Source organism: Rhamphochromis longiceps, linkage group LG19 (assembly GCF_057381845.1).
Source record: "Rhamphochromis longiceps isolate RC_006_pf linkage group LG19, R_longiceps_female_GT1.1, whole genome shotgun sequence".
Classification (NCBI taxonomy): Eukaryota; Metazoa; Chordata; class Actinopteri; order Cichliformes; family Cichlidae; genus Rhamphochromis; species Rhamphochromis longiceps.
Window position 1 is genome coordinate 31002656 of NC_140575.1, and position 14942 is coordinate 31017597.

General features: G+C 40.4%; 1 protein-coding gene across 1 annotated transcript in view; it reads left to right on the forward strand.

Moving 5' to 3' along the window:
- Positions 1-14942, forward strand: part of tmem63c (transmembrane protein 63C) — a 45488-nt gene that overhangs the window by 15621 nt on the left and 14925 nt on the right. Inside the window, exons 2-6 of the mRNA XM_085391821.1 lie at positions 1787-2012; positions 9262-9341; positions 10365-10452; positions 13339-13376; positions 14063-14205. Of these exons, the coding sequence (XP_085247947.1) occupies positions 1803-2012; positions 9262-9341; positions 10365-10452; positions 13339-13376; positions 14063-14205 (559 nt within the window). The 5' untranslated portion in view covers positions 1787-1802. The remainder of the gene's footprint in view (positions 1-1786; positions 2013-9261; positions 9342-10364; positions 10453-13338; positions 13377-14062; positions 14206-14942) is intronic.

A 14942-nucleotide genomic window follows, 5' to 3' on the forward strand; every position in this document is an offset into this window, starting at 1 on the left:
TGAACTGGTCTGCATTGGTGCATCATATCTTTATTCTCTTCCCCCTCCTGCCCCCCCCCCCCTCTTTCTTAAATAGATAACTATCATATCTGATATCATATCTCACAGTACAATAATATTGAATGGGTTGCATTGTTGTATTTTGTCATGTTTCTCAGGTCTTTGTCTGAATTTCTACGAACATTATTGCTAAGGATTGTCTTATTGCATTGGAGTCACACTGGGTTAAATATGTACACTTGGGTTTTAAGGGGTATTTATTATTTTCTTCTTTTTTTTGGGTTGTATGGAAGCCCCAAACGCAATTTCATTGTTCTTGACAATGACAATAAATAAATAAATACTAAATACTAAATACTAAATACATACATACATAAGTCACTCATAAATAAATAGTTGGAAAAGAAACATGTGTAGTTGTAGCAGCAAACAGTGTGTTAAGTGGATGCGTTGTACAGGGAGATGGCCACAGGCAGGAATGATTTCCTGTGTCGTTCAGTGGTGCTTTTCGGTAATCTCAGTCTCTCACTGAACGAGCTCCTGTGACTGACCAGCATGTCATGGAGTGGGTGGGAGGTGTTATCCAACATTGTCTTTATCTTGGACAGCATCCGCCTCTCCGACACCACCTTGAGGGAGTCCAGCTCCATCCCCACAACATTGCTGGCCTTACGGATTAGTTTATTAAGTCTGTTGGCATCTGCGACCCTCAGCCTGCTCCCCCAGCATGCAACAGCATAGAGGATCGCACTGGCCACAACAGACTCATAGAAAATCCTCAGCATTTTCTGGCAGATGTTGAAGGACCTCAGTCGCCTCAAAAAATAGAGACGACTCTGGCCCTTCCTGTAAAGTGCTGTGGTGTTTTTAGCCCAGTCCAGTTTATTGTCAATGTGTACTCCAAGGTATTTATAGTCCTCCACAATGTCAACACTGACCCCCTGGATTGAAACAGGGGTCAAGTGTTTCCTGGTCTTCCTGAAGTCCACGATCAGTTCCTTGGTCTTTGCCACGTTGAGCTGCAGATGATTCTGCTCACACCACGTGACAAAGGAGTCGACCACAGCCCGGTACTCTGTCTCATCATCCCTGCTGATGCATCCAACCACCGCAGAGTCATCAGAAAACTTCTGAAGATGGCAGGTCTCTGTGCAGTGGCTGAAGTCTGTGGTGTAGAGGGTGAAGAGGAAGGGGGAGAGGACAGTCCCCTGTGGTGCCCCTGTGTTGCTGATCACCTTGTCAGACACACACTGTGGGAGACGTACATATTGTGGTCTTCCTGTCAGGTAATCAACAATCCAGGACACCAGGGAAGCATCCACCTGCATCGCTGCTAACTTATCACACTTATCACTCTAAAGCTGTTTAGAGTGACCCGTGTATTCTTTGAGAGATGAATTGCCACATTATTTATCACACAAAATGAAAAGGTTGGCTCATAAACCGTGAAGTAAAACTCCTCATTTAGCTGGATTGGGTGCTACCGCCTAACTTGAAGTATGAAGGTGGTTCTTGTTAGCTAATATTAGCACACTTTAGGTATATAACACTGCTGTGTAAGTGTAGTTTATATACCACCTGTGACTCTTTTAAAGCCTTTCATCTTCAAAAATGAGGAAACTTATTTGTTAAGCAGATGAAGTTTACATGTAATAAAATGTGCTTTTACAATGGAGTTTTTAGCTAAATGCTAAATATTAACATGTTAAGATAATGCTAAATTAGCATTAGTTTAAATACTATGGCTGACACATTGTAAGTGATGCTCATCTGTATTTCCCATTAGATATGGTCCATTGCTGATGGCTCAGTCTGAGCTGTTCGTGACGAGAGCTTCCCCTGTGGAGGCGAGGCCCGTGGAGCTAGATGTTCTGGGGTTCCTGCAACGTTTTGGGGATGAAAACAGCACAGCTGAGAGATGCTACCGCTCGCACTCCCACAGCAGCGTCCTCCAGGGTCTGCCATTTGGTGGGGTTCCCACGGTCCTCGTCATCAATGTCGTAATCTGGATGGTAAAGACTCAACCAAACTAACTAACACTCAATATTACTACACAATAATACAGAGCTTCCCAAAGTGTGGGGCCCGCCCCCTAGGGGGGGCGCAGAGCCATTGCATCGGGGGCGCGGTATGAAAAGGGGAAAAAAAAAAATGCTTGGACACTGCTAGCACAGGGCGCCCGAATATGCTGAATATGTTTCCAAAACTACTACTAACTACTCCTACATTTTGGAGATGTTAGCTCTTTATACAGTAAAGTTACAGTGGGATACAAATAATATCAGGCTCATCCTGCCACGATTTAATCCCCCGGTTCAAATCACGGACAAACAGTATCCCACAGCTGTTTATGTTTTTGAACCCATTTTGCACAGAGAGGCATTTTTTTTTTTTTTTTTTGGAAAAATGTATTGATAGCAATGTTGAATATTATTATACAGGAAAAAACAACTACATGTAAAATAATGACACCGTGACGCCTCTGCCTTTCTAAATGGAGGGACAGTAACTGCGTGTGTGTATGTAAGCCTGTAAAACCTGAAGATAGTCAGATTAACAGTATTTTGTCTCTATCTGCCATTCTGCAATTCCTCTCATATAAACAATAACGTGGCGCACAGCTGACGTGAAAAAAGGCACATACCTTTGACGTTGCGTGACGAACTCTGTATTCCTCGTCCACACGTTAACGCAAAAAAAGGATTTAAAAAAATCTCAGTTATCGGTGATTCAAAACGCCGTTTACGTGTGGACGAAACAGCTGCGTTTTCAAAAATACCCGTGTAGGTGCGGACATAGCGTAAAAGAGTTAGTAGTTTATTTTATTACTACCTGCAGATTACTTGTATTTGCTTAATTGTTTACTAAATGTTTGAGGTGTGAAATAAACCGCAATGGAGCAAAATATGGGCGTGTGTGGTTGGAGGATGTGTTTGTGCGTGCGCGCGCACCCGGGGGGCCGCGAACATTTTTCTTGTAAAACAAAGAGGGCCCAGCAAAAAAAGTTTGGGAACCGCTGCAATCATACAACAAAGTCACAGTAGCATGCAAAAGTCTTGAGCCACCCTTCATGTCATTGCATTTTCTTTCCAAGGAGCCAGACTTTTCGTCATTTTTATTACGTTGGTCCTGAGTAATAGTTACCTGAGCTTTGTGAAGGTCTCTGGGCTTTTTTGGCTGATTTTTCACTCATTATTAGTCCCATTTTGTACCCAATCATTTTCCAACTCGTGTTTTTTTTTTTGTTTGCTAAACTACTTAACAGTAACCTATGAGTCATTCAAAGCATAGAAAAGGCACCTAACTCAATAGATGAGCCAGTGTTGTGTCTAGATATTACAGATAGCTTAGCAAGGAAGCAATTTTAAATGGTATCTTTAGGCAACAACAGAATTTGTTCCCATTTCTTTATCTGAATTTATGAAAAATGCCAAAGATAATACAGTTTGACAGGCATTAAATCTTATTTTTGCATCAACAAGGTTATTCCCAAAGAGTTATTAGCTGGAAAACCTGACATGAATCAGCGTGGTGTCCAGTGTGTCCTTATAAAATCTGATAAAACTGGGCAAGTGGAGGAAAAAAGAACAGGTAGCAGATGAATAGCGTTCACTGAGATGCATCTGGCCCTTGAGTTGATCCATCTACTGTTTGCTAAATGGTCTCAGTGAAAGGGTGGCTGTGAAGAAGCCATTCTTACGGAAGGGAATCAGGGAGAAAAGGCTGAAATATGCCAAATTATACAAGAACTAGACTAAAAAAATCAGTGATAACAGGCCTGGATTGATGAATCCCAATTTAGTTCAAATCACTGTGAATAGTTGACCTCCTAACTCTTTCATGGCATGCATTTTAAATTTGTCTTTGCTATTTTCTTTTACCTAATTTTTGTTTCTGATTAAAGTTAGATCCACACATGAGGACATTCACTTTAAATTTCGATAGAACAGTTGCAGTATATGTCCTCGTAAGTGGATATCAGGCCCTTGTAGAGCAAAATGTAGTATTTTCTTCTAGACAACCCAAAATGTGATGTCCACATATGTGGACACCAGGTCCTAGGAGGTTAAGGTGGTGTTCAGAAGAGAGTTAATGTCTACAGCCACCTATAAAATGTAGAGGAGGCTCGGTCATGGATTGAGGGTCTATTTTAGCCGGTGGTGATAGGGACGGATTTATGAACATAGAAAAGTATTGTCAGACAATACGGCAACACCTTCTTTTTTCAGCATGACACTGATCCCAAACACACTGCCAGGGGCCATACTTGGATACAAGAACACACAATGGAAAACTGTCAGTCATGGATTAGCCTCCCCACAGCCTGGGCATCAACATTACTGAACAGTGTGAGATCATTTTGACAGAGAATGAAACAAAAATATACTTTATTTCCACATATGTTTGCGCAAGTTTCTGTAAATACACCTATTTCCAATTTTCATGCAAAGTATAAAGACATTAGGAAATCCCAAGGTTTTTGCACAATACTGTAACTCTGTAGCGTCATGGCAAATTGAGAGATAAACTTATTTCAAGTCCTATGTTGATATTATCTATTCCTATATTGATTAATCTACTCACTATTCCCTTTTTGTCCAGCAGAAAGTAAACAGTGATTTGTCTCACAGCTAATATTGTTCAGAGACTTTTTCTCTGAGCGTGAAAAAAACAGAATATCTTTATATTCGAGAAACTGAAACAGTGGAGTTTTGTATGAAAATAAAAATGAGATTCTTGAAAGTTATTCTTTCCCAAATTATAAATCCTTCAGCTTTGGTAAAAGCACATAAACATCTTCCAGTTTATAATATTTGTGTCACCTTCCCCTTTTGTATATTTAGAGCCAAAATCCGTAACATCTGCACTAAACTACCTAATCTTACAACTCTGACAAGGTCAGTAGCAAGTTGTGGGAATTACTATATCCTGTATAACACTTTGCATATGGAGTCTTTTGCATAATTATTGTGATCTGTGCATGCACAATCTATAATCCAAATGGAAGTAAAAGCACTGAAAAAATAAAAACCTTCAATTGCTGCAGGACCAGGATAACACCACTACCTTTACTCAACCTACCATAGCTTTTCAAACCTATCCACCGTGTACGGAGGTTGACCCAAACGCAGGACTCCAAAGATAAAAGGTTAACTCAAAAGGCAGCTTCAATGTTGAACTCCTACAAAGATACAAAAGAAATGCAGGACAGGAGTAAAAAATCCAAAAACAGATAATCTTCAAGGAGAACATGATACTAGGAAAGACACGGCCACAAGGAAAACTTGACAAAGGACAAAGGGAGACAATAACTAATGAGGGCAGAAAAAACAGGTGGGAATTTCAAAAGCAAATAAGTAATAACAAAACAAGGGAAGTAACACTCAACATATAACACGCATGAGAGGAGAAACTTTCACAATAAAACAGGAAATCTAACTAACACCGAGACAGTCTCTCAACACAAAATTGACACAGACAAAAAGGTAAACAAACACAGAGACACGACTGACTTCACAAAGGAGACACAACAGGACAAAACCCAGAGAAGAAACTAAGGGAACAGAAAGGGAACAGACAGGGAACCAGTGAACCAAAAGTCATCTATAACTAGCCTAGAGACACAAATAGGGAACCATTAACAATAAGAAAATAACAGAATACAAATAATAAAAATCACAAGGAAACTACCAAAACTCAAAATCCTGGGTCACACATCAGGGACCCAACTCCATTAGTTTTGTTTTTTCTTTTTAAAAAGCTCTTAAACAGGATATAAACCAGTCTCCCTGGTGACAAACTTGTGATCCAAAGCTTGACTCCCACTTGTTCCGCATGATCATTCAACAAACAAGGAGCATCAGGAGGATATCAAACACTGATTCATGTGTCCTGGAAAAGCTAGAAACACACAGAAAGCTTCATGTTTTTTACTAATTGCATGACATCCCATTGATTATGCAAATTTCAAACCAAAACTCTTACAATTGCATGTAACGTCAAAGAGTCGTGACTTGTTTTGTTACCACCACTCCAACCTCCTTCTGTAGACTTTGTTACTCTTTAAAAATTGAATTTGCACTACAGCCCACTTGTCTGAAATAAACCAAAGGCTGGGGCAAACTGCGCTGTCCTATCAACTAAAGGCTAAATGCCAAAAATAGAACTTTAAAAAAAAACAAAGGAAAACCTTTTCTGTGTGTCTAATATTGCTACAGTGCGTGCGTGAGGGGCCTGAACCAAAAGGTCATCCTGTGCGCGTATCTGTGGCACCAGCAGCATCTTACAGAACAGCAGTAATTGACGCCCAAGGACAGAGACTTTTGAACAGAGATCTCTGATGTTGTTCCCGGGATCTGCTGGAGCCACTCGCCTAGCTTGGGAGTCACCGCACCTAGTGCTCCGATTACCACGGGGACCACTTATTTATTTATATATATATGCATGCATGCAGAATCACCATTCAAGTTATTTATTAGGACAGTCAAAATGTGGTGTAGGCGTGAATGTCAGTGATAATGGCTTAAAGCATTTTTAATTTGTAGTTCTCTTCAGGAAAAGGCTGGAAAAATAAACCCAAACTAAACCAGCGCCTTGCAAAAAACAAAACAAAAGCTCAATGCTTTCTGTTTGTCTCCTCATTGTCTGGGTTTTGCATAATTATGTACAAGAACAGAGAGAAATACAAACACATTATGTACATGTCATAGACGTCAAGTTAAATCTGCACATTTTAACGTCCTTTTTTGCAAAGAATAATACAGCGTGCGCACTGTTTACAAACACAGATGCATTTCTTTTCCTCCCGTGTTCCAGATAATAATAGGCTTCCATTTTCAGCTGTCAGCTAACTCAGTTCCACTGTCAGGCCTCGTCAGGCTTGATCTCTGCGCTGATAGGACTTCTCCATCTGCCACCTCCATGTTTTAATTGGCTCATTTTTATCAATGCCTGGTTGTCAAGCCAACAGCGAAGGTTGAGCGCTGTCTCTTAATGACGAGCATGAGTCAAAGCGTGCTTCCCCCCAGGTGACGGGAGCACGCCTCTGCATCAATTCCATCATCATACAGAATAAATCATCAGTGGGACTTGAGGAGAGCGTGCCCACGCATAAAGACAGAATAAACCGAAACAACTGGGAAGAGCTGGGCCAAAACGAGATAATGGAGAGATTCTTATTGTGCCCTGACTGCTAATGTAAACACAGGCTGTTTATTCATCTACAAGCCCCAGTCAAGTCCTCTTGATTGTCATTGCATGGCTTTAGAGTGAATCATTCGACATTCATGGGCGCTTTCTTCCTATTAGCACAGCTGTCACCCCTTATCCACTAAACCTAATGTCTTTTCAGTTCAAATGAGGTAATAATTTAATTGCTGCAATTAAAATCAAACAGTCATCACCACTAGGGCTGGGCCATATTATACCGTTCACGGTAATACCGGTATAATGTTAGGCAACGATAGGAAAATGAAATATCGCGATAGAATATGAGTAAAACGCGCATGCGCAGTGCCTTTGTTTTCATACGCACATGGCCGATTGTTGAGTGAAACAGATGAACCAGAATTGGTTTGTAAAAATGGTGCAACTTCAGTGATGTGGAACTGGTTTGGTGTTTGTCCGTCAGATACACGACAAAGCACATTTTTTTGCAGAACATGCAAGCGGCCGTTGTTATTGTCATATTTGTCGGACTAAGATGCTCTTAAATCTGGGAGTAATCTGGGTCCTAAACTCTGTATACTTCAGGTCAAACGAACACTGCAGCATCACTAAGAGTTAAAAACTGTCTAAATTCTTTCATCTTTAATAAAACGATCAGCATTGCTGCTTTACCAGGTGTAACTATGAAGTTTAACTTCCAGGCATCCATTAAAACAAAATTTATTACATTTAACGGAGTTAGAAGCTAGCAGGAAGCTAGCGGAAGTTAGCTCGCTAGTTACCTAAACATGATATTGCATGTTCTGACTGAGAGATTTCTGAAAAAAATCAAACGTACAGCTCTGCTATCACTTCCAACATAAATGAAGACAGGAAACTAAACAGCAGTGACGTTTGTAGGGTTACTGAAGTTGGGCTAGCTGGTATATAATTATGTGCTACGTGATCGCTAGCAACACAGCTATGTTAGCATAACATAAACAGTGAAGCTGGAGGACGAACACTAACACTTTTCCACTTATAAAAGTTAACGTTAAGGTTCCTCATGGTTAGAGACAAATGCAATCGCATGGCAGGATGCTGTAAAAGGACCAAACTTCAGTCAGGAGAACAACTGAGATAATCCATCCACAATACCAGGTTAGTCATTAATATACTGCAACAACATGGGAATAGAGCAGCTGCCAGAGAATTCAACATTAATGAATTAATGGTACAGAAGTGGAGGAAGCAAGAAGAATGAGTTTAATAAAGTTTGATTTATCTGACTGCTTTGTTTCGCTTAATGTGCCTTATAATCCCGTGCACCTTATGGTCCGAAAAATACGTACTGCACACTGCAGTTTAATGTTGCAAAGCACCTCTTTTTAACTTCAGTGGATATTATACATGGTTATGCTCAGGATATGTCAGCCCATTTCTACTGGAAATGCCTTTTGGTTAAACTTTCAGCAAGGAATTTGTATTCGCACTGTTACATTTTTATAAAGCTTTAATGTACATAAAAACCAGCTTCTTGTTTAATTTTTAAGTGAAAATAAATGATAGGTTGTCTTTTTGCGCTAGTAATGTTGTGGAGTTGTATTTTGTCTCGCATCAATTATATCGTCAGTTATATCGTTATCGCAAATTTTCAAATATATATCGTGATAAATATTTTTGGCCATATCGCCCTGCTCTAATCACCACTTTTACTGCGTTTGTTAACCTTCATCCATCACGGTCCAGTTATGCTCAATGATATTTCATCAGGGAAGCTCAGCACAAATCCACTATTGTACAGGATTGAATAGGGTTTTATTTTGGACCTCATTGTTGTGCTCAGTTTGCTCTCCATTTGTGGAAAATGGGAGGTATTCAGCTTGACCGCGCTCATTTTTTTCCTCACTGAACAGCATATGTCCGCGTGTGCTCGCTGATCTATTTCTGGACCACATAGCATACAGACAAAAAATGCTTCATTAATGCTGTGGCATTTTGAATCTGTTGTTGTAGACTGCTTTTTCGAGTGATTTTAGACAGAATCAAGGAGATATTTTATCTAGAGTATAATGAGGACAGAGACTGTGTAAAATTGTTTTTCTGTGTTTGTAGTTTTTACTGCTGATCTTCTCATGTCTGAGGAAAGCTGCTTGGGACTACGGCCGCCTGGCTCTGCTGATGGAGAATGACAGGTAAATCTCTCACTCAACAATATCAGTTAAACTCTGACAGCTATGGCAACTTTTAACATGTAGTAAGAAGCCTCAGTGGAGAGAGAGAATTGATGCTCTAGCTCCCTCTGCTGCATGTATCAGAATCAGAATCAGAATACTTTATTGATCCCTGGGGGAAATTATTTTTTGTTACAGTGCTCCATTTTAAACCAACATTAAGACAAGACAGACAATATGCTAACTAAGAATAGTACAATATATACATATATATACATACATACATACATACATACATAAGTCACTTATAAATAAATATTTGGAAAAGAAACATGTGTAGTTGTAGCAGCAAACAGTGTGTTAAGTGGATGCGTTGTAAGTGGTGGCAAACTGCCTTGCTATACTTGAAACACTGATAATACTTTACTGTATTTGTTTTATATTAACAGTGAAAGTAAAATTTCATGGGATGGTCAGAATTTATTCTTCGCTTAATTCTCTATTGAATGGAAACACTGATTTGGACATTTAAGCATGTTATCTATCTTATATCCACACCTATGGTCAATTTAGAATAACCAGCTCACTTAACACTGTTAATGTTTTCCATCCAGGTTCATGCAACACTCTGCAGCAGTTTTCTTTGTGCTCGCTCCGAATCTCCTCTTCAGGGGAATGTGGGCTCGATTAGTCCTGCCTGACCGACGATGCCCTCGTAGCACTTGAGGGCAAGCAGCATCTGTTCTCTTTGCCAAGCGGTCGTCTCTCATTGTAATTCAATTACCCTGCTTAATTTGACATCCTGTTGAACTGTCAGTGTTATAGCCCACAGAGACAATCCACAAATTCAACTGCTGCACTTGTTTCACCATGTGAACTGGACCACATGTTATATTATTTTAATGTCTTCTGTGTATGCACAGATTGATCCCAGATGGGTACAGGGACTGCAGCAATTACGGTACATCTTGGTGTATTAATAAAGCCATGTCCGGCTATGATCACCAGGATTCTGTTTCTTTGTGTGTATTCTTCCTTATGCAGTCTCACATCCCTGTTTTATGGAGAACCAAGTGAGAAAGAGAAGTCGCCTTCAGAATCCAGTCCCTCTGACTCTGAGACCAAGGACATGGTATGCTCAAATCTTATCTTACATTTTTCAAAGGATACCTCATAATTTATTTCCCGTGTTGCAACATTCTTGTTGTTCTTCTGCTCCTGCTTCTTCTTCTTCTGCTTCTGCATTTCAGGTGTGTTTTTATTTCACATCATCAGACTAGTTTAAAGCCACAGCAGACAGTTGTTTTCAGTTTCTGGCAGAAGTTATGACGAACACACCGCATACTCATGTACCAAATAAGAGATGAGCTGTTGAACATAGTGGAAAAACTAGCAGTAAAATATTTTATGTGCTTATTAGGGGTTTGGAGAGTTAGCAGTCAGCAGTCACATGTGATAAATTAAAGCTGGTGAATGTGTAAAACACACTTGCCAAACGTTGGTCAGTTCTTTGGTTATTTCATGCTTTTAAATAAGCAGTTTTTACTGACTCTGAGCTAGTAAACTGGATTACCGGCCCAGAAAAGAGCAGTGCCTCATCTTTGTTGAAAGAAGCTCCCCTTAATCTTCTGTTCTGACCACGAAGAAGCTTTGCCATGGAATTTTTTCTCTGGACAATCTAGGTCAAAATACATGCAGTCATGTGGTGGGGAAAAAGGAAGATGTGAGCTAACTTCTCAGGAGTGGACATCCCAACAAATTAAACCCAAGGTCAGAGTACAGCAGAGTACATGACAGTACAATTAGACACAAAGCTGAGCAAGTCTGTCTCGTTCAGACGGTTTGCCAGGAGAAAGCCCCTCTTCTGTAAAAAGAACGTAAACAGCCTGGGTTAGGTTTGCAAAATTGCATCCGATGAAACCGCAAGACTTTTGGAACAATGTCCTTTGAACAAATGAGGCCAAAATGGAGATGTTTGGAAATAATGCACAGTGCCACATTTAGAGAAAAATACAAATGCCTCTTACCAGCTGTCAAACATGGTGGTGGAGGGGTGATGATTTGGGTTTGTTTTGCAACCTCAGGACCTGGGCACCTCGCTGTTATTGACTCAACCATGAACTTCTCTGTATACCAGAGTACTAGAGTCAAATGTCAGGACGTCTGTTTGACAGCTATAGCTTGGCCCAAATTGTGACAAAACACGTGACAAGACAATGATCCCAAGCACAGCAGCAAATCTGCAAAAGAATGAGTGAAAAAGAAAAGAGTGAAAGTCGTCCACTCGAACTCGAGACCTCAACCCAACTGAAATCCTGTGGTGGGATCTTCAGAGAGCTGCAAATAAAAGAATGCCCACAAACGTCAATCAACTGAAGCAACATTGTAAGAAAAAAAGAGGGCAAAAGTCCATACAGGATGATGTGAAATACTGATGAAGTCATGTTGTTGAACTAAAGCTACTAAATCAGATGGTGTACTTAATTTTTCACTGTGAATTTTTTTCTGCAAAGCACTGGAAACCAGGAAGGGGGCTCATAATGGGATAATCAATACAATCAATACAATAGTATCGGAGTACTCTGCATCAGAAACCCCACTAATGCAAAAAGCATTTAAGTATTATCAACAAAGATCTGGATGCTTAACATGAATGAATGTGCTGTGTGACTGTCGTAGAATTAGATACTATATCATCTGAATATTGTCACTCATGCATTAATGTATAAGTAGGCGTTTATTATTAGCAGCAAATCAACTGGTGCTCATTTCGAATGTTTCGTATCCAGCTGCACCGAATGAATGTTTTCACTGTGGATTAATCTGCCAATTATTTTATTTTTGCGAGATGTCATTAGGCACGCTAAACAATTATTGCAAATGTTTTGGTAATTGATTCACTTGACTTACTGGCTAACAGATGAATGAGTTCATATGTGCTTGTATAAATTGTTGAGCAGCTGAATTCATAACAAAACATTAACATTTTAAGCTTTTTATGTGTTTGCGTGCAAAAATCATGATTTAAAAAGTATCTCGTAACTAAAAGAGTCAGATAAGTGTAGCAGGAAAAAAGTCATTGAAGTGACATATAGCAGAGAAGAATCAAAAGAAGCTAAAATTTGTACTTAAGCACAGAAAGCTGCTTGACTAAATGCACTTAGTTCCAGTTCACAACTGCACTGAAAAGCTGCAGCTGACCCTTTCCACGTGTCTCTCTCTCTTGATCAGTGACCCATGTTCAGCTTTATGTTTGTGGCGTGCATGTGTATTCTCATGCATTTGGCGGCAAAACACATCCAAACAAAAACATCAGTCTGCTCACCGAATGGCTCTACAGTGCCACTAGTGGTTAAAAATACCACAGCATATTTTTATGCACTATAATAGTGTAATTAGGGCAAAGAGGCACCGTGTTTGAGGAGGAAAAGGGCAGATTCCAGTCATCGTTACACTGCAAATTATGAAGGAGAGGGCCTCATTTTAAAGAAACACTATCATTACCAATAACATTGATGTTAGACAGTCTGCCAGTCTTCCTGATTATGTTCTTGTGTATTTACACTAATTATACCAAGGTGTCACAGTTAATTTCCCAGTGATATACTGATGTCTAAAAAAGCTCCATCCTGAGCTTCCATAATAAGTCCTCAAGTCGTCACCACCAAGATGGCACCAAGTCAACAGTTGTAAGAGGAAAGTTTGGATCATTACTCAGCGGGTCTGTCTCTGACTCCATGGCACCTGAGTGATAGACTGAGGTCATTCCCTGCATGTTTATAGCAGTGTAAGTCAAAGAGTCAGACTGGAGTCATCGTGCTGTGCCTGCACACAGCTGAGACTGCAGTAAACTGATTACAGCTCCAGACCTATTAAATCTCCATCTCTGTGTCACTTTGCAGACCGTGTTACTATTCAAATGGAGGTTGAGTACAAGTCACCAGATATATAACTGCCGAAACGTGTAATATGTCTTCAATAACCAGTTCACTGGCTGTTTTATGATTCTTTTTTTCAGGGCTTCTGCTCATGGCTGTCATCGCTTTACCATATGAAGTAAGTAAACCTAAAGCAGCTGCTCCTATAATTGTTTCATCCTCCTCTCATCTTGGCTTCCAACCCTTCGCCAGCCTGTTGTCTTCAAAGCTGATGTCACCATTGAACGTGAAAGTCTGGTCTTATATCTCACTTAGCAAAGAAAATGTTTAAAAAAAACAAAAGAGTCTAGGCTCATGCGACCGCTGGTGCCACGGTTTCCTGTTGAATATTTGCACTTGCTCGGGTCTCGACTCCACACAACAGATTTAGAGCTATAAAAAAGCAATTTCGGTGGTATCCATGGTTTCCATAGTATTATGGTGGAGTTTGGGTGCTTCTGTTTTTAGCTCTCCTTTGCCAGTGGCTCACCCTGGGATCCCAGGCGAAGTGCAAACCCACCCTGTGAGTTCTCGATGTGTGGGCTACCATGAGACCAACGTGCACTTCTTTTCTTTCATGCCTTTTTTTCTATTTTATGACACTGGGTTTCCTGAACCTCCCTGATCTGGTAACCACAGATTCTGACACCAAAGTAGTGGTGCCACAGTTTTTTACTCAGGATGAGGTAGAAGCTGTGAGGGTCATTTTTATCCAGGTTCGGCCTGTATGGAGCCACTGCCACATGAAGAAAAATGTGCATGTTTATCACGCTGCGTGGAAAACCTCTGAGATTCTGAGAATGCATCTTCTTTGTTCTGTTGCAGGGATGAGGAGATCCGAAGTAAATGTGGCATTGATGCCGTGACATATTTGTCCTTCCAGCGCCACATCATCCTGCTCATGACAGTGGTTACCCTGCTGTCTTTGGCTGTAATCCTGCCGGTCAACATTTCCGGGAACCTCCTGGGTATTTTGGTCTTGAAGTGATGGTCTAGCTAGCTCACTGAAAAGTCAAGGGATATCCTTAACCTCCGATAACAACACACCGGACTCTTCATAAAAAGAGAAGTTCGGTTAAATGCACATAAACTTTATCTTTTAACAATTCATGGTACAGCTGAGTTTAAAACAACCCGATCTCTTTCAAAACTTGGAACAAGTCAAAAGGTCAGTGAAACCAAAATAAACACTGATTACATGCACAAAGGCTGCACTTCATCTAAAGGGAGTCACTGGCACACCAGTGGCAAGTCATCAAGCACTTGCCCAAGTCTGATTATAGAAATAGAAAGTGCTTAATTTCCTCTTAACATACACATGTAGGTGCCAGGGGTGGGGCGACACACTAAACAGGCTGCTAAATAGCAACAGAAATGCCTTTTTGGCAGTTGTGTGCTTATTTTGTAGGAAGTGTTGAGGAAGCCTTTCCACTACAGGATGAAGTCTATGAGGAGTGGGGCTGTCCACAGTAATGTTTTTATTACTGGTGGTTGTCACCATCATTAAATAAAATGGCCAACACCCATAGGCAGGCTGCCATGGTGACGGCAAACAAAGGGTTCCCAAGTTAAAACAGCGCAGTTAGGCATGTTTGAACTTGAACTTCATTGAGATGGCTGATATTTCATTTGACTGGATGGAAAACATTTTAGTATTGCTTCATTTCTTGGCCTCTCCCAGACAAAAGAGGGGAGGGGCTTCCTT